The sequence below is a fragment of the Phascolarctos cinereus genome, unplaced genomic scaffold (assembly GCF_003287225.1).
Source record: "Phascolarctos cinereus isolate Bilbo 61053 unplaced genomic scaffold, phaCin_HiC Scaffold_5;HRSCAF=322, whole genome shotgun sequence".
Classification (NCBI taxonomy): Eukaryota; Metazoa; Chordata; class Mammalia; order Diprotodontia; family Phascolarctidae; genus Phascolarctos; species Phascolarctos cinereus.
The window spans coordinates 176,256,811-176,284,699 of NW_027555958.1; the positions used below are offsets into that span (position 1 = coordinate 176,256,811).

General features: G+C 38.2%; 2 protein-coding genes across 2 annotated transcripts in view; both read left to right on the forward strand.

Moving 5' to 3' along the window:
• Positions 1-15,769, forward strand: part of UBE2J1 (ubiquitin conjugating enzyme E2 J1) — a 46,780-nt gene extending 31,011 nt beyond the window's left edge. The window contains 3 exon segments of the mRNA XM_020963061.2: positions 2,466-2,546; positions 2,549-2,587; positions 13,153-15,769. Coding sequence (XP_020818720.1) covers positions 2,466-2,546; positions 2,549-2,587; positions 13,153-13,434 — 402 coding nt within the window. The 3' untranslated portion in view covers positions 13,435-15,769.
• Positions 15,770-21,351: 5,582 nt separating this feature from the next.
• LOC110192041 (gamma-aminobutyric acid receptor subunit rho-2) overlaps positions 21,352-27,889 on the forward strand; it is a 63,497-nt gene continuing 56,959 nt past the window's right edge. The window contains exon 1 of the mRNA XM_020963074.2: positions 21,352-21,684. Within this exon, the coding sequence (XP_020818733.1) occupies positions 21,497-21,684 (188 nt within the window). The 5' untranslated portion in view covers positions 21,352-21,496. The remainder of the gene's footprint in view (positions 21,685-27,889) is intronic.

Genomic DNA, 27,889 nt, shown 5'->3' on the forward strand with positions numbered 1-27,889 from the left:
TTGCTACCATAAAAAGTGTGGCTACAAATATTTTGTTATATATGGAACCTTTGTTTTTATCTTTGACCCCCTTTGGGTAAATGCCAGTAGTGGGATTGCTGGTCATGAACAATGAATTAACTTTCTTTATGTAATTCCAAATTGTTTTCCAGAATGGTTGGATGAATTCACAGCTCCATCAGCAATTTCTTAGTGTTTTCTGACTTCCCACAACCCTTTCAACATTATTTTTGTCTTTTACCATTTTTGCTAATTTGAAGATATAACATGAAACCTTACTTGTAATTTGCAGTGAAGTGTTTTTCTATATGGTTACTCATATTTTGCATTTCTTCTTTTGAAAACTCTTTGCTCATTTGAGCACTTATCTATTTGGGAATGACTCTATCTTATATAATTTAGTCCATTCCTTGTATATCATAGAAAAATGTGTTTGACACAAATATTTTTCCCCTACTCTGCAATCTCCTTATTCTAGTTATATTGATTTCAGTTATGCAAAAGTTTTTAAATTTTGTGTAAGTATAATTTTCCATCTTTTATAATTTCCTTTATCCATTGTTTAAGAACTTCTCCATAGCCATTGTTTTGAAAGTTACTTCTCCAGTTCTACTCTATTTTTTTTAATATGGCTTTTTTATATTTATCTGACTGCCATCTTCACCATTTTCTTCTCTACTCTCATTTTCCTCACCCCCATTAAAACCCATCAGGTACTTAGCTCCTTATGTAAAAACTGAGCTTCTATCTTCTGAGGGTGCTGTCCTGTGGGTAAAATGCTGAGGTGCGACCCTTCTGTGGGTATTTTTCGTATTTCTGTATTAAGCAGATGTCTTTGAAAAACTTGATTTAATGTTGGTGGAATTGTGAACTGATCCAACCATTCTGGAGAGCAGTTTGGAACTATGTCCAAAGGGCTATAAAATGATGTATATATCCTTTGACCTAGCAATACCACTTCTAGGTCTGTATCTCAAAGAGATCATAAAAATTGGAAAAGGAACCACATGTACAAAAATATTTGTAGCACCTCTTTTTGTGGTGGCAAAGAATTGGAAATAGAGTGGATACCCATCAGTTGGGGAATAGCTGAACAAGTTGTGGTATACGAATGTAATGGAATACTATTGTGCTATAAGAAATGATGAGCAGGAAGACTTCAGAAAAACCTGGACTTACATGAACTGATGCTGAGTGAAGTGAGCAGAACCAGGAGGACATTTTACACAGTAACAGCCACATTGTGCAGTGACTAACTTTGACAGACTTGACTCTTCTCAGCATTGCAGGATCTAAGACAACTCCAAAAAGCTCATGATAGAAAATGCTCTCCACATCCAGAGAAAGAACGTTGGAGTCTGAATGCAGATGGAAGGATACTATTTACTGTCTCCTTTTTTTGTTGTTTTGTTTCTTCTTTCTTGTGGTTCCTCCCATTGGTTCTAATTCTTCTTTACAACATGACTAATGTGAAAATGTGTTTAATATGAATGTATGTGTGGAGCCTATATCAGATTGCATACTGTCTTGGGGAGGGGGGAGTGAAGGGAGGAGGAGAAAATTTAAATCTCAAAATCTTGGAGAAGTTAATGTTGAAAACTAAAAATAAATAAATTTTTAAAAAAGAGAAAAACTTGATTTAAGAAACCTAAAATCGAACCCTAAACTTGTTTTCCTTTTTGTTATAATGTGGGAGTATTAAAAATGTTTATTATTAGATAGTCACACCTAAATGCCAAATTTATGATAAATGTTGCACAATTCTAATTTGTCTTAGGAACAAAAGAGTTTGGCAGATATGTGTAATTTTTCATTAGAGTACCATTTAGATATATTGCACAAATAAACACTTATTATCAAGGAAGTCATTTAGGTATATGGTAAACAAGATTGTGCAGCTGAAGTAATGGAACTGTTTTAGAAAATTATAAGAGTTTGATGGGTTAATCTGTTCAAATGGAAGATCTGAAATATTTGATGAGATTAAACAACAACAAAAAATAGTGACATTCCTAAAACTCTGGTTTGTGAAATAGTTATTTAAGGCATTTAAATTGGTATTAACCTATGTTTGCCTTTTTCCTATCCAGTTGTTCAAATCTATGTGTACATCAAAGCCCCAAATCACCCTCTTAAAGCTTTCCTTGGCTACCCCATTACACACTGATTGTATTTTCTTTCTCTGTTGTAGTTAGCTATTACCACACAGGTTAGCATTTAGTAATTTTTTGGTTGTTTCTTCTCTGTCATTCTTGTTTGCCTAATTAGGTTGTAAGCTCTTGGAGAGTAAAACATATCTCATGTTTTCTTTTGTATCCTCCAAATATGATAGTAAACACTGAAGAGATTAAAACAGATAAAATTAAGTTCATGGATTAGTCTGCAGTGTCTCTTCTTCATATATGTATGTATGCATACATGTACACACATGTACATATATATGTATGTTTATCTTTTTCTTTTAGGCAGAAGTCAATTCATCTGGAAAATCTATCACTGTGCCAGATTTAAAACACTCTTTCTCCTTAAGTGAGCCACAGCAGGAAGGTACACCTTCACATTCCAGGATACAACAGCCAGTACATCGGTATGCCTCTGTTATTTCATGTGTTATTACTATTGACATGTAGTTGTATAGGAAAGAACATTGATTTGGGAGCCAGATTTGGGTTCTAGCTCTAATTCTGCCATTAACTAGTTATATAAACTTATATACTTTGCTTAACCTCTCTGGGTTTGTTTCCTCATCTGCCAAATGGCATAAGACTAAATTATCTCTAAAATTCTGTAATTTTGTAATCAGTGGCGATCCTTATTGTGCCAGGCTCTGTGCAGCAGAACTAAAGGATATGAAATGTGTTGTCTCTCCCTTTATGCTTTAAATAGGCCAGCCTCTTCCTTTTTTGTGGCTAGTTCACTTACTTGGTTAAAGCACTGTGCTTATAGTAAGGCTAAAGGAATGACTTTGGTCTCTGTGGTGGCCAGTTAGTTTCATGCTGTTGCAAGGGTACAGACTTCATCTTTAACCTTAACCAGCAACTCGATTTTTGCCCTAGATCATGAGGACAGGGTGAATATATAAACTCAGCTGCAGTTGTGTTCCGGTTACTCATACTTCACACTCGTATTTTAGATTTCACTGTTACTCAGAATTTCTTTGCTTCAAAAATCTTGAATTCTGAAATTGCCGTTCCTGACCATCATCTCCCCTTCTCCTACCTCACCCTCTTACATAGTGAACCTCTTCTTTGTCTTAATTGTGAACTCTGGTTCTTTGAACCTTCTCTGTTTATCCCTGTCCTTCACCTCCCATTTTGACTCCAGTTGCCTCCCTTCTCAGCTTGAACTTCATTATCAGCTATTTCTACAGTCTACTTACTGCTGTTTCAGCCACTTGATTGTCTTATCATTGTTGCTTTGTTAATCCCAAGTCCTGGGTAACCCCTGCTATCAACTTAGAGGTTGCTGAGCAAGGCTAAAGAAAAGTCCTACAATTATGTTGCTTGGCTTTATTACATATTCATACTATCCGACCTCAGTAGTCTTCAGTGCTGTGTGGCAGAATTTTTTTGCATTTCCTATAGAATTAATAGCCAGTTTTCTGTATTAACTATTCCTAAACCTTTTCTACTATCAAGTCTTTAGCCATTACCTTGCTTCCCTGCTGCTGAGCAGGTGGCTTTGTTTCATACTTTTTCAGACATTTGGGCAGTACAGTATGAGTTCTCACAACTTCTCAACCTCAAAACCTCTCTTTATCTTCCTCGCCAGCTTAGCTTTTCTTTCTGAGCAAGAAGTAGCTCCTTCCCAAAGCAAACGTTTTCTGGTTTTTGTTGATTGTCCTATCTTCTCCTGCCTTTTTTGGAATTTGTCTCTAATAGTCTCCTCTGTTGAGTCTTTTATAGTTTCTTTCTGCTTTACTGTCTTTCTGTAATCCATGCTCAAGTTTCCTTTATCCTAAGATAACCTTTCCTCAATCTTATTACTGCCCTCCAGCTATTGGCCTTTCTATCATCTCTTCACTGCCAAACTACCCAGAAGATTAATTTGTACTTGTTGCCCCTGCTTTTTTTTATTATTCGGCTGCTGAGGAAAAAATTCCACTAATGGTAAATTATGCTTAGGAACAAGTTCTTTACTACTGTTGCAGAGCCCAGAGCCATGAGGCTGAAATTTAGAATTAGCTCCCTCTCCTGAAAGAGTAAAAGTTCATCTAAAGTTTTCTAAATATCCACACAGATGTGAAAGTCCCATGAATTCAGTTTACAGCTTGAAGAGGGGTCAGGAACAAGCTGGCTTCAAAGGAAAGGAGCAGTTCAAAGAGGGTTGCAGCTGTCCTTCCTTCCTAGAACTATTTTATACTTTTGTTATCAGGACAAAGAGGCTCTTAAGCTTAAAATAACACTTTCTAGTATTTTCCAGAGGCCTCTGAAGGTAAGGTTTATTGCTCAATTAAGAATTTAGAGCCTTTTATGTCTTTATCACTGCTCACCCCATAATCCCTGGAAACCTGGCTTTTGTTCTCCCTGCTCAATTGAAACTGCTCTGTGGAAGGTTACTATTGACCTCCTTATCACTAAATCCTGTGCTCTCTTCTCAGTCCTTATTGTTTCCCAACTTTTCTGCAGCATTTGATACTGTCGACCACTCCTTTCTCAAATTCTTTCTTCTCTTGACCTCTGTGACATAGCAGTATTCTAGTTTTCTTCCTACCTCTCTAAACTCTCTTTTTCTGTCTTGTTCCTTTTTTTATTCCTCTCCCTTAAATATATCTGTTTTCCAGGTTTCTGCCTTTTGTGCTTTTTTTCCCCTCTCTGAAGTGTCATCTTTGATCTCATCCATTCTTATAACTTCAACAATCATCTCTAGGCAAATGACTCAGATCTATATATCTTGTCTTGACCTGTTCCACAAACTTTGGTCCTAAATATTAACTGGACATCTCTTCAGTTAAGGCCCTGAAAACATGTCTGAAAACAAAATTTATTATTTCTCCCTTCTTCAGTTTTGTCAGTTTTTCCTTTGAATCTCTTTTGTGTCTTCCTCTCCATTTCCCCCTACTACTGCCTCCTTTAGCTGATTATAGGAAGGGACAACATTCTAAATATAGAGAATGGCATAAGAAAGTGCATATAGAGAGGTAGGAAAGTACAGGATGTACATGGGAAATGTTGAATGGTAGTTCAATTTAGGGAAAGTATAAAGTTGGGAGAAGTAGAGACAAGATTGAGAGGTAGGCTGATGCCAGATTATAGAAAGTTTTGAACCTCTAATTAAGAGGTTTGGATTTTATTCACTAGATAATAGAGAATTACTTAAAGGTTTTGAATAGAAGACCACTAAGAACTGGTATAAGTAATGATTGGCAAGCAATAACCTTCCAGTCCTCATGCTGTCCCTTTGTTCCCCTATCTAGTCCTTTGAAACTCCTCAGTCTTCAGAGTCAGAAAAAAAGTACATGGGGTGGGAGGTGTGGAAGAAACAAGTTATTTTAAGTAAGCCTTGGTAAGCTTGGGCCATTTCATTGTAGTTATTTATTTACCATTCTATGAGTATCCTGCTAAAAGTCTAGTGAATTTTCAAATTCTATTAGGATTTTGTAATATTTAGAATATTTTGTGTCCATGTTGAAGACATAAAGAATGCTTATATAGTATTTTAAGCTATGCTAAGAAAAGTACCATATGTGTGTGTGTGTGTGTGTGTGTGTGTGTGTGTGTATATATATATATATATATATGAATGATATTACAAATATAACATTAAAGGAGATCTTAGATAAAACTGATAATTTATTTTGGAAAATTATTGAGGATTTGGGTGTTGGAAAAAAATTAAATCCCTCATTTTTGTGTCTTAGCCTAGCAGCTCCTTGCTCCTAGTAAGCACTTAATGAATGTTGTGTTGAATTGAATTGAATGAGCTTTTCTCTGTTTAGTTAGGTGGGTCCTTGGTCTTCAGTTATAGTCTGTTTCGTGGCTAGTACTCAAAGTTTTTTCACCTTGGTAGGACTTACTAGAGCTTGTACAGAAATTTGAGACCCCAGAATTGGTACCTCACCATGACAGGTAGAGAATTTATGGAGTGAACATGGAAAAGAACCTCAGTGGATGAGAAAGGTAGAAGATGCTTGCATTCGTGCCCATCTTGGACCCATGAGCACTGAGGAATTTGAGAGTCTTCATTATACTTTTATTTGCTTTCCCTGAATTGTAAAGGTTTTCTATAATTTTTCCCTCAGAAAAATTCATCAAGAAAATAATATACTTGCCATATCTGCTATTTCTTAAAAATTAATTATGGATTTTAATATGTTATTTATAGCAAAAATGGGACTTTTCCAAGTCATCGTAGATGCTTGCTTCTTTATTGGTGACGTTTTCCAACTGAAGCATAAAAGCATGGCAGTTTTTAAGTCTGGAGCATTTTTTATGGCCCAAAGGTCATGTCAGTAGCAACCCTTTTGAAATAAAGCATACCATCATATTATTGTCTGCCTTTGGTGACCACAACTACATATTATGACTATTTTTAAAATCGGATTCCAGCCTGTATTAAAATTAATGGGGAAAAATGGAAGGGAAACAAAGTGCAGTTTTGAGAGGAAACACATTGTTTGCCAGCTTTGCTCAAGCTTTATTTATCTGGCCTTACTGAATTTCTTTATATACTTCATGTACTGTTCAGGATTGTTATTATCAGAGGACTTCCCTTCATCTAGCACTTCAGATTATTTGCATTTAGCAATATAGCAAAAAGGGAACTTAAAGCCCATTGTGCTTATTATTATAAGTTGTCCTGCTGGAATACCAGTGAGAAAAATAAGTCAGAGACAAATAATGTAGGTCAGAGTGCGTTTATTAAACTGATTTTCAAGTTACTACTGTAGCCACAAGGAAAGTATTTTTCAAAGCATGAGTCTTGCTTGGTCAGAGAAGAACATAGGTGCATCAGCACAGTTAGTGAAAGAAAAGGGAGCATCTTTTCCAGTTTTCAGAGTTCCTGAAGGCCACAGGATGACATAGCTGTAAATATACCTAAAAAAAATTTCAGTCAGTTGTCAGATCTAGTGATTTTTTTTCTCCCTCTACCACATCAAGTATATCCCCTCTATCCACTCACACAGCTGACACCCTTGTTCAGGCACTTATCAAGTCTTGCCTGCACTATCGAAAGAGCTTTCTATTGGTCTCCCTGCCTCGTCTCTTTTCACTCAAATCCATCTTCCCAAAGTGATGTTACTAAATTCACTCCCTCCACTCAACCCCTCAGCAGACTCCAGTGGCTCCCTAGGATTTCCAAGAAAAAAAAAGTGAAGTTCTTTGTTTAGCGTTTTAAGCTCTTCACAAGCTAGCCCTTGTTGCTACTTAAAAAGGAGTCTTCTGATATTCTGCTCCCCTCCATCCTAGAGCTCTATGATCCATTTGTGTTGCTATTCTTCTTGATTGTAACACTTGATCGCCGTTCTCTGTGTCTTTGCATTGGTTATTCCCCTGGCATACCTGGCTTGCTCTCCCTCCTAATCTCCCACTTTTAGGATCCCCGGCTTCTTTAAAACTCAGCTGAACTCCACCTCCTTCAGAAGAACTTTAGTGATTCCTCTAGCATATAGCATCATCCCCTGCTTATTTGTGCTATCTCACTCATTAGAATGTAAGCTTGAGGGAAAGGACTCTTTATCAAATGGGATGTGCATAAATCTCTTTGAAAACCTCAAAGAGCTAGCTATTATTATTGATGTTTTCTTTTTGTCCTGAGGCTTTAGTGTCTGTCACATTGTGAGCAATTAATATAATCTTATTGATTGTGAATATTTTATTTTTAAGACTTGATTGATGCAAGGGACACTGATAGAATAAATAGTACAAAGACAGAAAGTCTTAAGCTAATACTTGAATATTTAGGAGCATGTTTTAAATTATATATAATCTTAATGTTCCTATATGTTTTAATCTTTGTAACTTTTCTATAATTTAAAGTGAAATTATTTTACTATTTTCATATAAATTTTCCATGATAGGGATTATATAATTCAGCCATTATGGAAGCAGCTGAGACCTGGTATTGGGCCAGGGCAGCTGCTATGTGAGTACTATTTAAATGCAGTGAGAATTTATTGTCAAATCCCAGATAAGCTATGTTTTTAGCAGTGAGGGGGCGAGAGATTGGTAAAAATTTTAAACACGTCAGAAAATGTTAGGCCATCTGTTGCATCTTGATATATACTTACACTTTTTCTAGCCTTGTCGAAATGTAGAAGACAAGAATGCCTCTCTTTTCCAACAATGAATGTTGTCATTTTTAATTTTCTCCTCTTTACCAGTTTTCTTATCTTCTCAGGGACTGAGGTTCTTAATAAGGTGTTATATTTTCTAAAACCCAGAAATAGTGATTCTTCTTGGTTACTGAAAATTTATTTGCAAATAGTACTTATGAAAAGGTTGTGTTTCAAAATATCATTTGCAAATTGGTTATTTAAAACTGGGAATTACCCCAGAACAGGGCAGTTCACAAAAATCTATCTGTAGTGTAGCTAAACTATAGGGTCCTCTTTAAAATGAGTACAGTGGACTAAGTGATCTTGAGGCACCTTTCAGCCCTAAGATGACATGATTCTAATGGCACTAGCTCATTTGGATCCTGAGAGGAGAGCACTAGCCAGAGGGGAAGAGAGGAAGTGCTAGGTTTTTTTTTTCCCTGACAGCAGTGCTAGTCCTAGGCAAAAGTTTGAGGTAGGTTTAGTTTATCTTTGGCATAATCTCACCCCTCTTTCCACATGCCTCTCTCACCTTATAGTATTCTTTCCTGCAAGCCCTAAGAATCACAGATTTGAAGAAGACACAGAGGTCTCAAGAGTCTTATCATGTATCTGAAGAGGAAGCTTCCCTCTAGCATTCGGTTTGATTCAGCAAATGTTTATTAAATACCTGCTATATGACAGACACTGTGCTAGGTTCTGGGGAAGCAAAGACAAAAATGAGTAACAATCCCTGCCCTCGAAGAGCTTATATTTTGCTAGTGGCTGCTAGGAGGCTCTGGTGGTAGATAAAGTATTTGAGTCTGGAAGACCTGACTTTAAATCCTGCCTCAGACACTTAGAATCCATGTGATCCTGGGCAAGTCATTTAGCTTCCCAGTGTTAAAATGGGAATGATAGTGCCTACTTCATAAGGTTGTTGTGAAGACCAAATGAGATAATATAGATGAAGTGCTTTGCAAACTTTTTTGCATTACAGAAATGCTAGCTATTACTGGGCTGATAGAACAAGTACAGAAGTAAATGTGTAAAAAAAAAAAAAGTAGTTTCAAGAGAGATCCATGAGGGATTAGCAGTGGCTTGGTATAGGAGGTAGTCCTGGAGTTGTGCTTTGAAGAAAGCCAGGCTTCCTAAGAGGCAAGGTGTTATATCAGTTATAGGAAATCACTTGTGCAAAGTTACAGAGGTAAGAACTGGGATGTCATGTATGGAGAACAGCTAGCAGGCCAATTTGTTTGGATTGGATAGTTTGTGAAGGCATAATAAGAAATAAGAAGGGAAAGATAAGTCAGTCTGTTGTGGAAGGTTTAAATGTCAGGTTCAAGAGTTAATATTTTATTCTAGAGTCACTGAGGAGTAATTGAAGATTTTTGAGGACGACATGGTCAGATTTTGTTTTAGGAATATGAATTTGGCATTCTTTGGGGAGGATGGATTAGAGAAGAGACCGATGCAGGGAGACCGTTTAGGGAGTTAATCACATGAGAGCTGATGAGGACCTGAACTAGCTCATTTAAGTTGAGAAAAAGAAAGACACAAGCTATGTGGTGAGGGTAGAATGGTCAAGACTGGCAGCTCTTTTCACACAGAGGTTGAGAATGGGAGTGCAGCATTAAAGCTGACTTCAGGATTACTTCAAGGTTGTAAACCTGAATGACTCAGAAGAATGGTAAATTCCTAACAACAAAGCTCTCTACCTGCTGAGGTAGCTCATTCCATTATTATATGGCTTTTGTTAGGAAAAAATTATTTTTAAAAAATTGGGCCAAAATCTGCTGTTCCTGGGGCCAAGAGGTACACATCTAGTCCCTGGCCTAGAATAATAGGCTTTGGCTACTTAAGATCATGCATGTAGAGCCAAAAGGGACCTGAGAGGTCATCTATCTGACTTTCTTCCTTTACAAATGAAGAAACTGCGGGGCCGGAGAAGTCAAGATACTTGCCCAAGGTTGTGCAGGTAGCAGGTGGCAGAGTTAGGATTGAATTTGGGTCTGGTACTACCATTATCAGGACCCTGTTCACTCTACTTTGCTGCCTCTAAGACTTGAAGATAACATTTGTGTCCTTAGTGTTTTCTTTTCCTGCTAAACTTCCTCATATACTTAAAACAGATCCTCAGATAGCCTAGTTTCTATTCCTTACCAACCTGGTGGAATTTTTGGTGTTTCAGTTTATCACTGTCCTTCCCAAGTGTTACATAAAGCCCTCTTGCTGCTCTGAACACCCTCTTGCCTTCAACTGCAGTATGTCATGGAGATCTACCCTTTCTCAATTGTTCCATGTTACAAATTTACCCCACTCCCCGAAATTCTCTCTTTTAGTGCAACTTGGTCTTAGGAGTTTGGAGGAAAGGGGTTTGAGCTAATTCACATTATGTGAGTAACTATAATAACCCTATAAGAATTGCAGAGATATTTGAATTTTTAAGGGACATATTAATCTCTTATCCATAGAATGTTGATGAGTCTAACAAAATCAAGTGAACAAATTAAGGCAGTGTATGGAAGGTGTTTGGTGGCATGTGGGTTACCATTAAGCTATGCAGACCAGTCTTAACTGTCCCCAGGGTCAAATTAACTAAGGTGTTCCTGTTTTCTTAGATTTTTCCCTTATTCTACATATGAACATATTTTCTCTAATAATCCTAGATTTGTTCATTACAGCTTTTATGGACAGTGGTAGCAGGGGCTGGGATGAGGTGGAGAATGGGACAAGGGCAAGTGTTGTCTGCAGAAGAGGTGTAAATTGACTGCTTGTATGCTGAAAACTGCCTACCTACCCTTAAGACTTATCTTTTAAACGTTCTTCTTATGTAAAGGAGCAAAATGTTAAAAATTGCTGAAAGCTTAGTTGTATCAGCCAGGTTTAGGTCAGTGGTCCTTGACATACAGATGACTGACTATGTGAAATAACTGAACCCCAGTTATAGCCTTAAAATGGGATAAAATCTCCATCTTTTTGCATTGATGAACCTTGATAATATCCAAAGTAGATTAATATTTTAAAAGATCAGATTGCCTACATCACATAAACATGTGTTTTAAAAGCTGAGGTGTGGTGCAGCTAGGTGGCACAGTGGATAAAGCACTGGCCCTGGATTCAGGAGGATCTGAGTTCAAATATGGCCTCAGACACATAACACTTACTAGCTGTGTGACCCTGGGCAAGTCACTTAACCCCATTGCCTAACTCCTGCCCCCCCCAAAAAAAGCTGAGGTGCCTTCCCTCTGAAAATTGTACATTAGTTTGGTAAGCTGTTTGTTTAGGCTAGGTTTTGAGGAAAGAAAAGGTTGGAATTTTTTTTTTAACTGTAATTAGCAAGCAAGTTGTGCGAAGTGAAAGACTTGACTTAATTTGGGTTGATCTTAGGCTGGTTAGCTTTTTTATTCTGGTCTCTGCATTGCTACTTCCACTTTTTATTCCTCTTAGGAATTTGTATTTCTCTTTTTTCTCTTAGGAACTAAGGAATTTTGCTATTTTAAGTGGAATTGAATGTATTCTTACCTATTTTAACCTTGTTGACTAACCAAGAAGAACAAATACTTTATTTTGAATGTTTTCTAGCTTGTTTGCGATAATTCAATTCAAGTAGTAATAACTACTAAGTTATTTGCCTTATATTGGGAACATTGGGATTTATGGATGCTTTATAAAATGCTACTGCAATGCTATTTAATTTCTTTAGGTAGCAAACATAATAATCTGGGGTCCCTGCAGTCAAAAATTCAGAATATACAAGAAGCTAATGTCTTTACTATTGCCTCCCTTTGTTATTTTTAGAGTCTTTAATTGTTTCCCCACCTATAAATTCAAGATACCTACTCTGTGTGCTTCATAAGGGATATTATAAAAGAGAGAGATGGTCTTTTGAACTTTTATGGATTCTTAGAAGAAAAGTATCACAAGTTTAAGGTGGTATTACTCTTTCTCAGTTAACTTTTCAGTTTTTCAGTTGATTATAGGCTCCTTGAGGGTCATACTACTAGTAAATGGCAGAGTCAGTATTTGAACCCATAGATGACAGAGGTGGAGCTGCTACTGAAAAGTCAGTGAGGTTTGTTTTTCTCCTTTTATGAAGAAGGGAGCTATATGCTACATATAATAATGAAGTAGGGAATAATGTTTTCTTGTAATTGGTCATAAACAGAGAAATCAAGACAAATGCCAGACTCAGGCATTTTTTCCTGAACAAAAATATATCAGAGTAAAAAGATAAGTCTGTCCCAAGTCTCTGTAGTCTGCAGCCACCCAGAAGAATCCTCTCTCTTCCCATCACCACTCTCTAGAAGATCTCAGTCTGACCCAGAACACAGTGCCTTTAAGCTTCTGTGGGACCATCTGACACAGGTTATCACTATGGGTGACAACACAGCAGTTTTGAGTTGAGAGTAAAATGTCTGTTGTGGGGTGAGACACTGTATTTTTGGAAACTTGTGTCCAGTTTTATGTGATGAGTGTAATACCAAGATACATAAGGCGAATTGAGTAATATTGATATTTGTTCCAAATCAGTACATGATACAGAAAAAACACATTAACTGCTGCCTTTGGCCTATCAGATTGAAAGTAGGAGTCAGCTTGTTTCCCTACCCAGATGTCCTGAGGGAAGAAAGACAGAGAAACTAAAGTAATCAACAACCTAGTCTCAGCAAGCATTGCTAGAGGACCAGTGGAGATTAGCGTGGGGTAATCAGTCAGTAGAGAAGTCTGTGCACAAATCCTTACTCTTACTCGGCCCCATCAAACTATTTAGGTTCAAACTTAAGGCTAATTTCAGGCGCCTAGAATGGTTTTTGGTAACCCTGTTCTTGTCCATATTTAGTTCTCTTTGTATTCTGTGTGTGTGTGTGTGTTTTCTTTGCCTATTTCAATTAACAATTCTTAAAATTTCTTAGTGTGATGCTCAGAACATTGCTGCAACATCCTTCCAAGAGCCTCCCCAAACCATTTCTAAGAATACCTCTATGAGCCCTCGACAGCGCCGGGCCCAGCAGCAAAGTCAAAGAAGAACGTCATCGTCTTCACCTGAGGTTCAGGTCCAGCAGCCAAGAGCCAGCCCCAACACGGATCATATCGGATCAGCCATACTGATCGTCATCCTGACTCTCGCATTGGCAGCTCTCATCTTCCGACGAATCTATCTGGCCAACGAGTACATATTTGACTTTGAGTTATAACATTGCTTTTGTCTTAAGAGCTGTGACTCGAATGCTTCATTAAACATTCTGCAGTGGGTATGATATAAGAACTGTTTACAAAAAAAATTTTGTATTTGCCCCTCACCTCCTTTTTTGATCCTTATAAATGTCAGTATATATCTAGACAGATTTTGAGGCTAATTATGTCCATAGAGAGTAAATATTAGCATTTAGCTCAAGGGACTGGAAATCATAAATCCCACATCCCACCACTGGCCTGCATTATGACTCTTGGAAAATCACTTAGAACTCTCTATGCCTCAATTTCCTTATGTATAAATTTGTGATAATTTTTTGTAAAGTTATTTGAAACTTTGGATAAAAAGTGGTATTTAAATTCCAAGTGTTACTGGTAGCTCAATGCCCATTGTGTTGGGTACTAGACCTCTGCTTGAGAAGAATAATTTGGGAGCAGAGGAGAATTGGAGAGGGGAAAACAAAACCCCTTGTTTCTGGGGTTCAGATTCTGGTGTCCTGCTTAAATGTCATTCTTAGGAGGTGAAGTAGAATTGGGCATTTTATGAAATTTCTGTGCATGTGAGAAACCATGTTTTAGTAAAGGTGAAAAATTACTTCTGACAAAAGCATTTAAGGAGAAAAACATTACCATATTTGTGAATAGACTGTTGACTAAGAAAAGGGAATGTTGCTTTGCAAACGTTTTCTTTTATTCTCCAGATAGTTTCAAATCCCCACAGATCTTTGGTTTTAGTGGGAAAAAAAAGGGTCCAGGCCAGAAAATAATTTCTTTTTCCTTTGAAGTTATATAGGTTGATCTTAAGATTTGAATGTTGTCTCTGATTATATCAGTTGTATATCTTGCTTTTTAAATTGAAGGTTATATAACATGTTCTTAAAATACTTATAAATAAGGAATATAATCATTTACCCAGTGCTACTATCTTTTAATTATTCCAAAATATGCATAATGTATAGAAATGTTTTGCCCATCCTTTATGAAAAAGCAAGTGATAGAAAAATGTGTGTTTAATTGAAATCAATGTGATCCAAGCCCAAGACTTAACTTTAATGTGAAAAACATTCACTTACAAGAGTATGTCATGCTAGTTACCCAGGGTTATTCCAATGCCTTGTGGGAAAGCAGAGCCATGGAAATATTATCTTTGTTTTTTAATACATTTAACTCAATGGCAGCATTGTCGGCAATCACTGGGGCAGTATTATTGAAAAGCTTTGATTGTATTTCTTTTCTTTTTAAAAAAATTTTTTTGAGACTGGGTCTCACTATCTCACCCAGGCTAAAAGTGCAGTGGCTACTCAGGGCCCGATCCCACTGCTGATTGATTGGTTTGGAAGCTTTAACCTGCTTGTTTTTCCATCTCCGCTCCCTGGGGGCTCACCATATTGGTGCCAGACTTAGTGCAAATGCCTGGTCAGCTTTAGTCTTAACTGTGGCTCAGAATTCCCAGGTTCAAGCAAACCAGCAGCCTCAGCCTCCCCAGCAGCAGACACTACAGGCGTGTGCCACGATGCCTGGCTGATTGTATTTTTAATACAGGCAGCTCCCAACTGAAGAAAGGGCTGTGTTCTTAAAGTTTTATTTGGAAGTTGTTCTAGAATACAGAATCCATTTGCTCTCCGGGAAAAATATTATGGTGTTTAGATTCTGAGGCCAGCCCACAAAAGACTTTAAATCAGAATGTAACTGATAAAAGGTCTTAATCAAGTTCATTATGCAGTTTTAAACCTTTTAAACTTCTAACTTTTGAACCTTACTGACTTAGGTTGTAATTATGAAACAATCTGTAAGTAGCATTGAAAGGCAAGTTTACTTTTCTTCTTACAGTTGATGCAGTTCTTTTCATCCACACAGTAGCTAGTTTTCATTTGTCACAAGATTTAAAATGAGAACACATTGTATAAATCTATGTAATGTGGTTTTCCTGAGCCTTAATAAATTTGCTTTGCAATGATATTTACAGATTGTGTTTATCATGTCTGCAACCTAAATTATTAAGCTTCAGAGAGCACAAGGACTTTATGAAGACACTCCCCTAAACTCCCTCCCCCCATACCATATTGGTCTGAATATAGGCTGCACTTTTACCCTTAAATCTGGTGTATATATAACCTGAGTGTGGCCTGTAATTAGCATTATTTTTCGCTGTGTGTGTTTGTGTTATTTTCTCTCACTATCTCATTTTAATGGTATGGCCTATATTTGGAGCAATATTATTTCAGCTGTGTTATTAGGTTATAAAGGGGCCATTGTCTAATTGAATCTTTGTATCCTTAGTCTTTAGTCCAGTGCCTTGCACATAATAGGCACTTAATAAATTTTTGTTAAATTGCATTAAGGGTTTAATAGGCCACTGAGCCTTTTGGTATTGTTTATTTGGGAAAATGTGTTCTGAATTTCATCTCATGATGCTAAAAACACTCATGGGAAGCCACAGTGGCCCTTTTTATCAGTGAGAAGGGAATTCACTTGTCTTCCTCTGCCTCATTCACTCTCCTCTTCCTGCCACAATAGCCAGGATGGTCCCGTGTCACCTGCTGAAGATAAATCTTTGCCCTTCTTCCCTCTGCCATTTCCCCAGTCTCCAATCTGTGGTAGTCCCTAAATGCCGGGGGAGAAGGGGTGCATAATAGCTCGGAGAATGTTTCCTATAATCTAAAAAAAGTCTTTCTAACAGCTCAGCATGAGACAGCCATTCACCTGTATGAGAATTTACTGAAGTTGGTTTGATGTTCTTAGTTATGAAGCTATGATCATTAGAGTAGAAAGGGTTTTTTTCCCATTATAGGTATCAGTAATCTGATCCAGATGCCCACCTTGCCACATCTGCCTCTTTCCCTCCTTTATTTCCAGCAGACACCTATGAGAACAACAAAAGTTACCCCTACCTCCACACATTCTGCCTTTCATCTCTCACAAGTTCTTAAGGACAGATACTTGAGTTGTTATTCTGGCCTCTTTTGGGGGAATTAGGGAACAAGTAAAACTGCAAGGGGTGGGGAAGGGTTCTCATTTAATTCTTACCCCTAACAGTATTCAAGAGAACCATACTTCTACTTCCTCATTGCAGGGTAAGGCTGCACATGGCCAGTGACCTGGTGGATCAGCCCTCTGTGGTTCTTCCTCGTCCATGGATTTGTGTCAACCACAGCTGCTTGTAGTCACAGAGCCTAAGTTTACATCAAGCTGGTTAAAGTCAGCAACTTTTAAAAGAAACTTATTTAGTGTCTGTTTCATTTAAAATTTCCTAGAAGATTTAATTAGCTTTTCTCATTATATTGGGGGGCTTTTATTTAGCACTTTGTTTTCAATGCTGCTTATTTTTGTTTTATTATACTAAAAATAAATAATCAGTGTTTCATCAACATCTTCAGCTCTGTTTTTGAAAAGTTAGGCAATTTTCCATGGTCTGTGTTTTGGGGAAAGTGAAATTCCTGCTCTGAAGAATAAAGAAAAATTTTCATTGTTCTTAAAATAAAGTCTCAACAGAAAACCAGTCACTTCCTACATCTAATCAGTTCCCAAGCAATTTAAATTTTTCCACAGGATTTCTTGAATCTGATTCTACCTCCTCACATTCATTGCCACCATCCTCGTGCAGGCTCTTATAGCTTTTTTTTTTCATTTTCTTTTGAAAAAACGTCATTCATTTAAAAAAATTTTAAGTTTCAAATTCTTCCCTCATTTCAGCCCTTCCCCCACTCTTTGAGAAGGCAAGCAATATGATATCAATTACATATAAGAAGACATGCAAAACATTGCCATATGGGAATTCATAATTTATGGCCTGGATTATTTTAATTAACCTCACTTTGTTTCTGTATCTTCACTCTTTACTTCATCTGCACAGCTGCCAAAATCTCTCATTTGTAGATCCAACCACGTCAGTCTCTTGCACAAGTCTCAAGTGGATCTTATTTTGTAGGGTAAAATAAAAACTCCATAGCCTAGCATTTTAGGCTATCTGTAATAATGGCATTAACCTACCTTTCCAACTTTAGGTCATATGACTTCCCTTAGTGACTCAGTGTTCCCGTCAGAGTGGAGGTGCCAGTTATTCCCTATGCTTGTCCTTCCCCTTACCAGACTTCCTACTCCCATGCTTGAAATGTACTCCCCACAAGTCCCTATTGAAATCCTTTCTTCAAGGTCCAACTTGGTTGCCACTTCTTTCCTAAAGCCTTCCCTGAGCCCCCTAACTGAAAGTAATCTTTCCCTTAAAAAGATGTTTATTGTGCCTTGAAACTCACTCAGGCAGCAAACATTTATCGGTCTTCTCTATTAGATTGTAAGTGTCTCCAGGGAAGTAACGTGTGTGTGTGTGTGTGTGTGTGTGTGTGTGTATAAAATATATATTATCCCCAGCACCTAGCATATAGTAGCATATAGTAGGTGCTTAGGGTTTGTGGAATAGGCTAGAACCTCTCTCTCACTTGACTCTTACTCCCCCCCATATATAAAATGTATATACATATATATGTAGGCAGGCCTAAATTTATATTTCATTGGGTAGGAAGCTAATTTGAATTAATGAATGAAATTAATGAAAACTTTTGAGTTATGGGATATATTTAAATCACTTACTGGAAATACATATTAGGACTATAATGTAACACTTAAAGGAAAAGCCTTTCAAAATAGTCACCTTGATAAGCTATATAGACTTATTTCAATAATGTCATTGCTCAACATATTCTTGAAGTCCTGTTTTGGAGCTGTCTTTAAAGCTACACGAGAAAATGCAATCACATTGCTTTATTTTGCACTCCCACCCCACCCCAACCCCTGCCATTTCTAACCAAAACTAGTGTGATTAAACCTTGTTCACCCTGAAGATTTTTTTGCCCTAATCACTAGCAGTTATCTAGGTCTAAATAAGGGATTGCACTTTGGGGAACATTAATAGCCCTACTTTTCAAATCTCTGTAATTCCTGTTCCTGGTATGCCACAACATCACAAAACCTCAGTTGGAAGTGATCCTAGATCAACTCTTTACCTAAGCAGGACTCCTATCTGGAACATATTCCACAAATACTCCTCAAGACTAGACTTGAAGATATCTCTTCAGTGATAGCAAACTCAGAACCTTCTAAATGGTATGAGTACATATCAGTTTTTGACAGGACTAGTTGTGGAAAAGTTTCCCATCTATGGAACCAAAATTAATCTCCCTGGAATGTCCACCACTGGGTCCCCTGCTTCTCCATGATAACCTTTCAAATAGCTGAGTGAATAGTTCACCTCTCCTCTCCCCACTATTTCTTCAACTAATCTTTATCTCAAGTGGTTTTGAGTCCCCTCACCATTCTTGGTTTCCATCTGCTGGAGGCACACCAGCTTCTAAAAGTCATACCTAAAATGCCCCAACATACTCTGCATATGGTCTGACAAGGGTAGCATATAGCTTGTAGGGTCAATTACCTCCCTCATTTTGGAAACTAAAGTTTGATGAATGCAATTTTAAATTGTGGAGGAACAAAAAAGGGGCAGAAGGTGCTAAGAATGACTCAGTTCTTAGGCCATGTACAAATAATAACTTAAATGAGCTAGGGAAACTAACCTAGTGATGTTGACATTCTCACTATAAATGAAAGCACATTCTCACTATAAATGAAATTTCTCTTAATTGGAAGGATTTTTCTCAGGCAAATAAAGCTCATGAAGTTGACTTCATTTTGTCCTCAAGTGAAACAAATATTTCCTGGTTGGTTAGTTTACCTTGCCATAATCATGGTGAATTTAAGGAAATGGACCACCGTGAAGATAGTTAGAATTTTTACACCTACATCTTTCTCTGAATGAAGAAATTTATAAGAGCCAAAACCAATGTATACACAATGACTTCAATGTACAGGTGGACATAGGGAAGGCTGGCCAAAAAATGGAAACCAAAAAAAGCTTCAGTAAGATATGGTGGGATTGAGAGGAACATGGTGTCCAGGACTAAGGCAGTTAAAGGTAGCACAGAGGATAGAGCTGGAATCAGGAAGACTTGGGTCCAAATTCAACCTCAGATACTTAATAGTTGTGTGACCCTGGGCAAGTCACTTAGCCACTGCCTCAGTTTCTCCATCAGTTTTGTTGTTCAGTCATTTCTGACTCTTTGTGACACCATTTGGGGTTTTCTTGGCAAAGATACTGGAGTGGTTTGCCATTTCCTTGTCCAGCTCATTTTACAAATCAGAAAACTGAGGCAAACAATATTAAATGACTCGCCCAGGGTCACACAGTAAGTGTCTGAGGCCAGATTTGAACTTAGGTCTTCCTGACTTCAGGCCCAGTGCTCTATCTATTGCACCATCTAGACGCCCAAAGACTAGTGTAGATTAGTGATAAGTAAAGAATTTTTTTTTAAACAAACTTCAGGGGCAGCTAGGTGGCACAGTGGATAAAGCTCTGGCCTTGGAGTCAGGAGGACCTGAGTTGTTCAAATCCTGCCTCAGATATTTACCGATCCTGGGCAAGTCATTTAAACCCTGTTTGCCTCAGTTTCTTCATCTGTATAATAAGCTGGAAAAGGAAATGGCAAACCACTCCAGTCTCTGCCAGGAAAACCCCAGGTCACAAAGAGTTAGAGACTACTCAAAATGACTGAACAACAGAATATACACATAAAAGGGCAGCCAGGGAGAGAGCTGGACCAGGTGAGATCTGAACTGAGTTTTGAAGGTAGCCAGGAGCCCAGAGGGGGAGGTTAGGAGTGAGAACTCTCCAGCGTCCCAGGAGAGGAAGGAGATGGAGTGTAGTGCGGGAGGAACAATGAGAAGATGGAAGCAAGTTGTAAGAAGGGGGAAAGAAAGGTAGGAAAAGGTGCCAGCTTGTGAGCTATTACTATATACAAAGCACAAAAAAGTGTTGAATGAAACCATGAAAAATCTCCTATTTTCAGCTTTAAAAAGGAAAAAGTACACATTAAGCTACTGAGGATAAAGATGACAATGTAAGAAACAAGACCTCCATAAAACTTATTTTAAAAACTTAAGCATCAATTTTAACATGGGAGTACCAACACTTAGGGTACTGGGTGGTGGTGTGCCTGGAGTCAGGAAGACCCAAGTTCAAATCTGGCCTCAGACACGTACTAGCTATGTGACCCTGGGTAGGTCACTTAACTTGTGTTTGCCTCAGTTTTCTCATCTGTAAAATGAGCTGAAGTAGGAAATGGCAAACCACTTTAGTATCTTTTTTTTTGTGGGGGGCCCTAGGCAATTGGGGTTAAGTGACTTGCCCAGGGTCACACAGCTAGTATTAAGTGTCTGAGGCTGTATTTGAACTCAGGTCCTCCTGACTCGAGGCCCAGTGCACTATTCATTGTGCCATCTAGCTGCCCTCCACTGTAGTATCTTTGCCAAGAAAACCCCAAATGGGATTGTGAAGAGTTGGACAGGACTGAACAACAGTAAAAGAAAGTGCCAATATTGCCCTTTCTTGTCTGCATCCCTTCTTAATTTCCTTTTGTGTATTTTAGCTATGTACCTTAAGTTGGATGGAAGTATTTAATGCTTTTGTGAAAAGATTAATTTCCCCTCCTGGTGTGAAAAGGCATTAAAATTCTAAGGATTCCCTTTTATTAATGGTTTCTTTGAGGTTGAAAATCATGGAGCAACGTGTTAGATAAACAGCCTTATGAAAACAGTTCAGTTCATGAACTTACTAATTGTTTTTACTTGTACATTCCCATACCTACCAAGCTTTTCCATTCAATCCATCTCGGAACTCTCACAAGCCTTCCAAATGAAAATGACAGCTTGCTTGGCTTGATGTAGCCTGAGAGAAGGAGATTAATGATGTCAGCAAAAAGCTGTCACAGAGAAGGGATTTTTAAAAAAATATATATAACAGTTTCAATCAAAAGGCTGAGTTTCAGAACCAAGTAGAAGCACAGTCTGACTAACAGGAGAAACTTCTTAATGGCCAATCACCAAGCAGCAGTGAGGAAGAGAGTCACAGACAGAGAAAGAAGCCCTAACCATCAGACCAAACTACAGCTTCAGAAAGGCAGTCTTCCCTAATAATGATCCTCCAGGTTCAGCAAGAACCTGGGATTTCCAGCTGAGTTGATGTGGAAGCCAGGAAAGACTTCTCCTGTAAGAAGTGACTGGACAGTAACCTATTTCCTCACTGTTTTCGCCAAAATGCCTTATTTTGCCAGAGTTCTTTTATTCCTCTTTTGCCTCGTCCTTCTTGTGGAAAGCAGGAATCCCAGGAGGAGACGCTGGTCTGGACACCTGGAAATACCCAGGCTAAGGTAAGGAACCAGAAGAGGGTTCTGAAATTCTCAGGCAAACTCTCAAGACTTCCATGACTGTGATGGGAGGACAGATATCACGAGTAAAACATTTAAAATAAAATGATATAAAATATATTAACCACCACAGATCCCAATTTTTACAAATATAAGTTAAACAATTTAGATTTTAAAAAATTGGTATTTATAATTTTTTTAATTTAAAAAAATGGTATACATATAATATGGTTCTCCATTAAGCATTAGGTGGATTCAGGATCTGTTAAGCCTGTGGAGACTTCATTTCTAAATATATTCTGAAAGAACCAGGGAACAGCTAGGATTAAGTGTCTAACATTGATATTGGCTCCATGCATGATGATAGAAATGTTACCAAATTAAATTTTAATTATTAAATAAACAGTGATATGATAGTATCTTTGAAAATGAGTTTGTTTACTTCATTAAGTGCCTTGAGCCTCTCTTTCTAGAGGGTGGTACTTTTTTCAGGGCTTATCAGTTCTTAAGTATGAAAACAATAACAGCCCTTGAGACTTTAGTAATAAACATTAAGCATTTTTCAGTGATAACCCTTCAAAGTATGTAAAACAGATATACATAGTTACTTTCAGTTTTGCAGATGTTTGTATTTAAATGATAAAGTTGTCAAAATTTGTTTTTAATTGTGCAGATTTTATTCCCCCTTTTCCTATACACAAAGAATATGACCCCTTGTTTTTTGAGGGGGAGGGGAAAGAGAAGGGAAGGTCTAGACTTGTGATTTAATCAGTGAAGGGAACTCCTCCACCTGTGCAAATCAATAACCTTTATCTGACTTGTTGTTTGAGAGGGTTGTCTGGGGCACTGATAACTTGTACATTGGCAGAACTCAAACCCAGGTCTTCCTGAATCCAATGTCCACCCTTTCTCCCATTATACCATGAAACCCTTCCTCTTATTGCATACAAAATACATGAAGTACAGTCACACGAAATACATTGCAGTCTTTCAGTGTTGAAACAAATCTTAATTTATTGCTACCTAACTTTGTTTCTTTCTGCCCCCGAGTTCCTCAAGTTATTTCTCTGCCATGATGGATGAGCAGTTCATATTGGTAAAGGAAATCACAAAGATGAATAATGCCAGACCTAGGCATTGTGGGTCCTGGGAGTTCTGACTATTAATAGTATTTTCTCTCCCCAACATGTCAGGCTTCCAGCATTGGGCTTGGCTGTTAGAAGACTTGGCTTTAAGTCCCAGCTCTGTGTCTCTATCAGTCGGCATTTAAGTGCCTACTGTGTGTCAAGTACGATGCTACAAGTAGGAGATACAAACAAAAAGAAACAGTGCCTGCCCTCGGTGAGCTCACAGTCTGACAGAAAGAAACATATGCTTATAAGTATATATAAAGAAATACTAGGTAATTGAGAAGGGGGGTGCTCTAGCCACTGTGGGAAGGGTGTCAGAAAAGGCTTCATGTAGGAGGTAGTATTTGAGCTGAGCTTTGAAGGAAACCAGGGATTATGGGAGGCAGAATCGAGGGAGTCCATTTTAGCCAAGAGGGACAACTAAAGTGAAAGTCACAGAGATGGAAGATAAAATTGCACAGGTGAAAAAAGCAAGATCACTTTGGCTGTATTGTAGAGTGTGTGAAGGGGATGTGTGTGGGATTGTAGAGTGTGTGAAGGCTAGAAAAGTAAGTGGAGCCAGATTGTAGACATCTTTAAGTGCCAAATAGAAAAAGGCTTTGCGTTTGATCCTAGAGGCAATAGGGAGCCGTTGGAGCTCTGCAAGCAGAACAGTGACGTGAACCTATATAGACCTATGCTTTAGGAAAATCACTTTGGCAGCTGGTAAGAGGATGGAGTGGAGAAGAAGAACCTTGGGGAAAGGAAACCAATAAGGAGGGTATTGCAGTATTTTATAGGAAGGTGATGAGGGCCTGTACTAGGGTGGTGGCCCTGTGAGTGGACAGAAGAGCATGGATAGGACAGATTTACTTGTTATATGCTGTTTATCATTTGGGGGCTTATGAGGGCTCTCAAACTCCTTCTGGAAGAACTATTCCTCCACCATAGTACTTGCTTTTTAAGTTCTTCATAGCTTCACAACTATTTCCCAGATCCATTGGCGCAAATTTCCTGCACGTGGCCCCATCCTGGATCCATCACTAAAATAGCAAAGTTCCTTGAGCAAAGCATTTCCATTTCCCTCATTTTGCATATTAGTTGAATGCAAAGTATCCTCAGTAGAGGAGACTTGGGGAAAAAAAGTAGTCCCATTCACATGCAAATAAAAATTTGCCTGATAGGAAATTTCAAGTTATTCAGTTGGAAGGAGAATTGTAAGCAAAAACCATAGACTACCGCTAAGGCTTTTTGCTTAACAGCTCACAAGTTTTGTAGAATATTTTTTTCATTCACGACACTCCAGGGTCAGGAAACGCTAAGAAGTATCAGCAGTAATCAGTTAACTTGCCCTTCTTTGGCACTATCCTATTTTTGATCTCTGGCTGTCTTCAGGGTGGACACTGTAACATGAATCTTCTGTTGTCAGATAAAATGTATTATGGAAAAAACTGACCTCTCCAAAGTCTTCCCTTGGTACAATTTTTGCATCACCCAAGGTTAGTGCATCTGCATAACACTAATTACAGTCTGGATCCTTCTTTCTTTCCTTTTCTTCTTTCCTTTTTTATGTGCCTATTTCTTCCTCTTGTTTCTTTTCTTTTTTTTACTCTTTACTTTTACTGTCTTTATTCCTTTCTTTTTCTTCCTTCCTTCCCTTCTTTCCTCCCTCTTTCCGTGCTTTCTCTAAAGCCTCTCATATTTCTCTCACAGTTGCCTCTAGACCACATCCTTCACCAGAAAAGAATCTTTTAAAAATTAATGACTTTTTTTTTGATACACCAGGCATTCCCCAACAGACACCCGAATAATTCCCCTTTCAAGTCCACTTCCTTTGCAATGAGGGTCAAAGTACATCTCCATCCCCATGAAGCCAAAGAACACACATTCTCTGGCCACTGTCATATCTGAAAAGTTTCCACCTCCCTCAAACCACGCCCTCAGAGATGCCTAATAGATTGTAATTATAATAGTGTCACTTTCTTTGTTAGAGTTTCTTTATGTTAGCAAAAAAACCTCTTAATCATGTCATCATCTGTTGTCTCAAACAATGCCTTAAGAAACATTCAACTCTCATTCTTTTTTTTCAATATTTATATGAAGGCTTTTCCCATTTCCTATTTCTATACCTTTCTAAGAAAAACTTGTAAGAAAGACTACAGAACTCTAGATGTTTTTTCAGCATAAAGCCTTCCTATCTAGGCTCTTTATTAACAGAATTTAGTTCCATGCTTCCTAGACACCACCCTCACTCTCACACCCATGCACCACCACAACATGGTACTAAATCCTTCTGTCCTTAACAGTCAAGACTATGTTTCTTATCCATCTCAACACATTCATTAACCACCTACTATGTTTAAGACAAAACAATCTTCCCAAACACACCAAAAAACCCCAAGAGCACACTAAAAAGAAAAACTACTGAGTTTAATATCCTGTGTAAGATCAGTGTGATTGATCTCAGTTGGAACTCATGATGTCCCTGAAATCAGAGATCATAGTGCTAAGACTGTCCTTTGACTAGTGCCAGGCTGTTGTCTCTTGTGAAAGAGTGAACCCGGACAGCCCCTGTTTTCCCTTAAATAGCCCAAAGGACCAGGTTGTTAATGGAGCAGGTTATTTAAATAGCTATTCCTCAAAAAAACTTTCATTAATGGCCCCAGGATTACTGAGCTGTCTCCTCTGGGCCACAGGAGTTCAGGGACCTCAGTTACTCTAATCCTTCCCTCTAAATTGACGGTGGAAGCTGTGTTCTGGTAAAGAGGGATTTTCTCTTTGAGATGCATAGAGGCAGTTAGCTTGCCCGATTTATAATTTAATTTCTATGATCTGTTAAGCCCTCTAGTCGAGTTCTGCATTGGAATTCTTGGTGCATTTCTGCCAGTGAAGACAATACACAAGGCCCAGTTCTTGCTTATTTCTGTGTCAGAAAATCTGTGCCCTAGGCCCCTGTTAGCAGAATTATCCCCTGAGACCATACTTAGCCAAGAGGCCAATTAGTTCTGGAAGCCCTTGCATATAGTACTATAACTTTAATATTACACACACTCATTTTCAATGGTTTCAAACTAGGGTGCCATTCAAATTAAAGAAAGGGGGAAATCTGATCCAGGAGGACTCTGTAACAGAGATTTATTTTTAAAATTCAAGAATTTTATCTGCCCCCTATTCTCTTGCAAAGTCACTTACCTATCCATAGTCCAAACCTCCTTTTTGCTTACCAAATCTATTCTGAATGCCTCACCTGGAATAAAAGGTACACAGAGCCAGCTAGGAAAAAGTAAGCACACACTCTCTCTGCCACTTTTTCTCTTTGTCTCTGTCTCTCTCTGTCTCTCTGTCTCTCTCTTTCTCTCTCTCTCTGTCTCTGTCCCTTCTTGACTCTGACTCTCTCTTCTCTTCTTCTTTGTCTCCTCCTCCTCTTCCTTTCTCCTTCTTCTCTGTCTCTGTCTCTGTTTCTCTGTCTCTCCCTCTCTCCTCTACTCCCTCAGTTGGAGACTTGTGCAAACAAAGTTCTCATTGAGATCTATATCCCAAATTATGTCTACATCTATATTTAAAGATAAAAAATGGAAACCAGTTAAGCCAAATTCTTACTGAAAGAACATTCTACTCTCTGAACAAGAAGCAATTATGAATTAAGGTAAAGCCTTCTGCTCACTCAGTGCTTGGGAATGAAAGGCTGTTTGGGAGAGGGAAAAGAGCTCTTGACTTCTAGTTCATAGCCTCACAGAGGTGGCTAGGCGGTGCAGTGGATAGAACACTGGACCTGGAGTCAGGAAGACCTGAGTTCAAATATGACCTCAGACAGTTACTAGCTGAGCTGCCCTGTGTAACTCACTTAACCTCTGTTTAATTGTTTTCCTCTCCTGTAGAGTGGGAATAATAATACCAGCTACATCCCAAGGTTGTTGTAAGAATCAAATGAGATAATATCTTTGAATCAGTCTAGTGCCCTGCATATAGTAGGTGCAATATAAATGCTTATTCCCTTTCCTACTTTTTTATCTTCCCTAATTAGGATTTGGGAGTGGGAATCATCTCAGGTCCTTTTCCCTCTCCCTCATCCCCCAATCTTAAGCTTTTGATCAAAGCCAAGTCTCACTAAAGGTGCCTTATTGCTAAAAGAGTGCATTTTCACGGGATCCTTGAAGGACAGGATCATCCCAAATGACAGGTTGCTGTGAGCATTCATGAGCCTCACTATCTTCATCTGTCAAATGGGCATTATAATACTCGCATTATTTACTTCTGAGGGCAGTTGTGAGGAGAACTCTTTCCAAGGCTTAAAATATGTCAGAAATGGGAGGCAGTATAATTATAGCAGCAAGTGTTGTAGTAGCCTGGGATTCAAGGATAGTGGGAGCCTGCCCTCCTGAGAAAAGATTTAGGACTGACCATGAGGTAAAGCACCGGTTCTCCAAGTTTGGTCCTCAGACCCCAGGAGGTTCTCGAGACTTTCAGGGGAATCTGTGAGGTCAAAACAGTTTTAATGATAATTCTAAGACATTATTTGCCTTTAAAAATGCTCCTTCCTTTTCTAACTCATATCTGTGTGAGGTTAGATTTTCTTCATATACTTCAAACAGATTGCAGCAGAATGAATTCTAAAGCAGATATGAGAATCCGGTTGTCTTCTATTAAGCCAGACGTTAAAGAGATTTGCGAAAATATGTAAAACAATGCCATTCTTCTCACTGATTTTTTTGAAAATAATTATTCTTTCCTAAAACATGTTATTTATGTTTATTATTGTTATTTTAAATGAGTAAACACATATTTTAAAATTTTTATCAGCTTTAATTTCTAAGACTATAAATATATTAGATAGAACCTAGATACACAAAAGTTTTTTTGAGGTCCTCAGTTTTTAAGAGTACAAAGGGGTCCCGAGATTGAAAAGTGTGAGAATTGCTGCTCTAAAGGATAGAGCAAGCCAGAGCAAACTAGACCAACCAGAGATCAAGCAAGACAAATAGGCTCCGCAGTCTGGCAGCCTCCTATGATGTAGTTTTGTATCTTCATATGCAAATGAATAATCAATATTTATTAAGTATCTATTGTGTTCAGACTCCAGTGCTAAGTGCTAGGGAAGG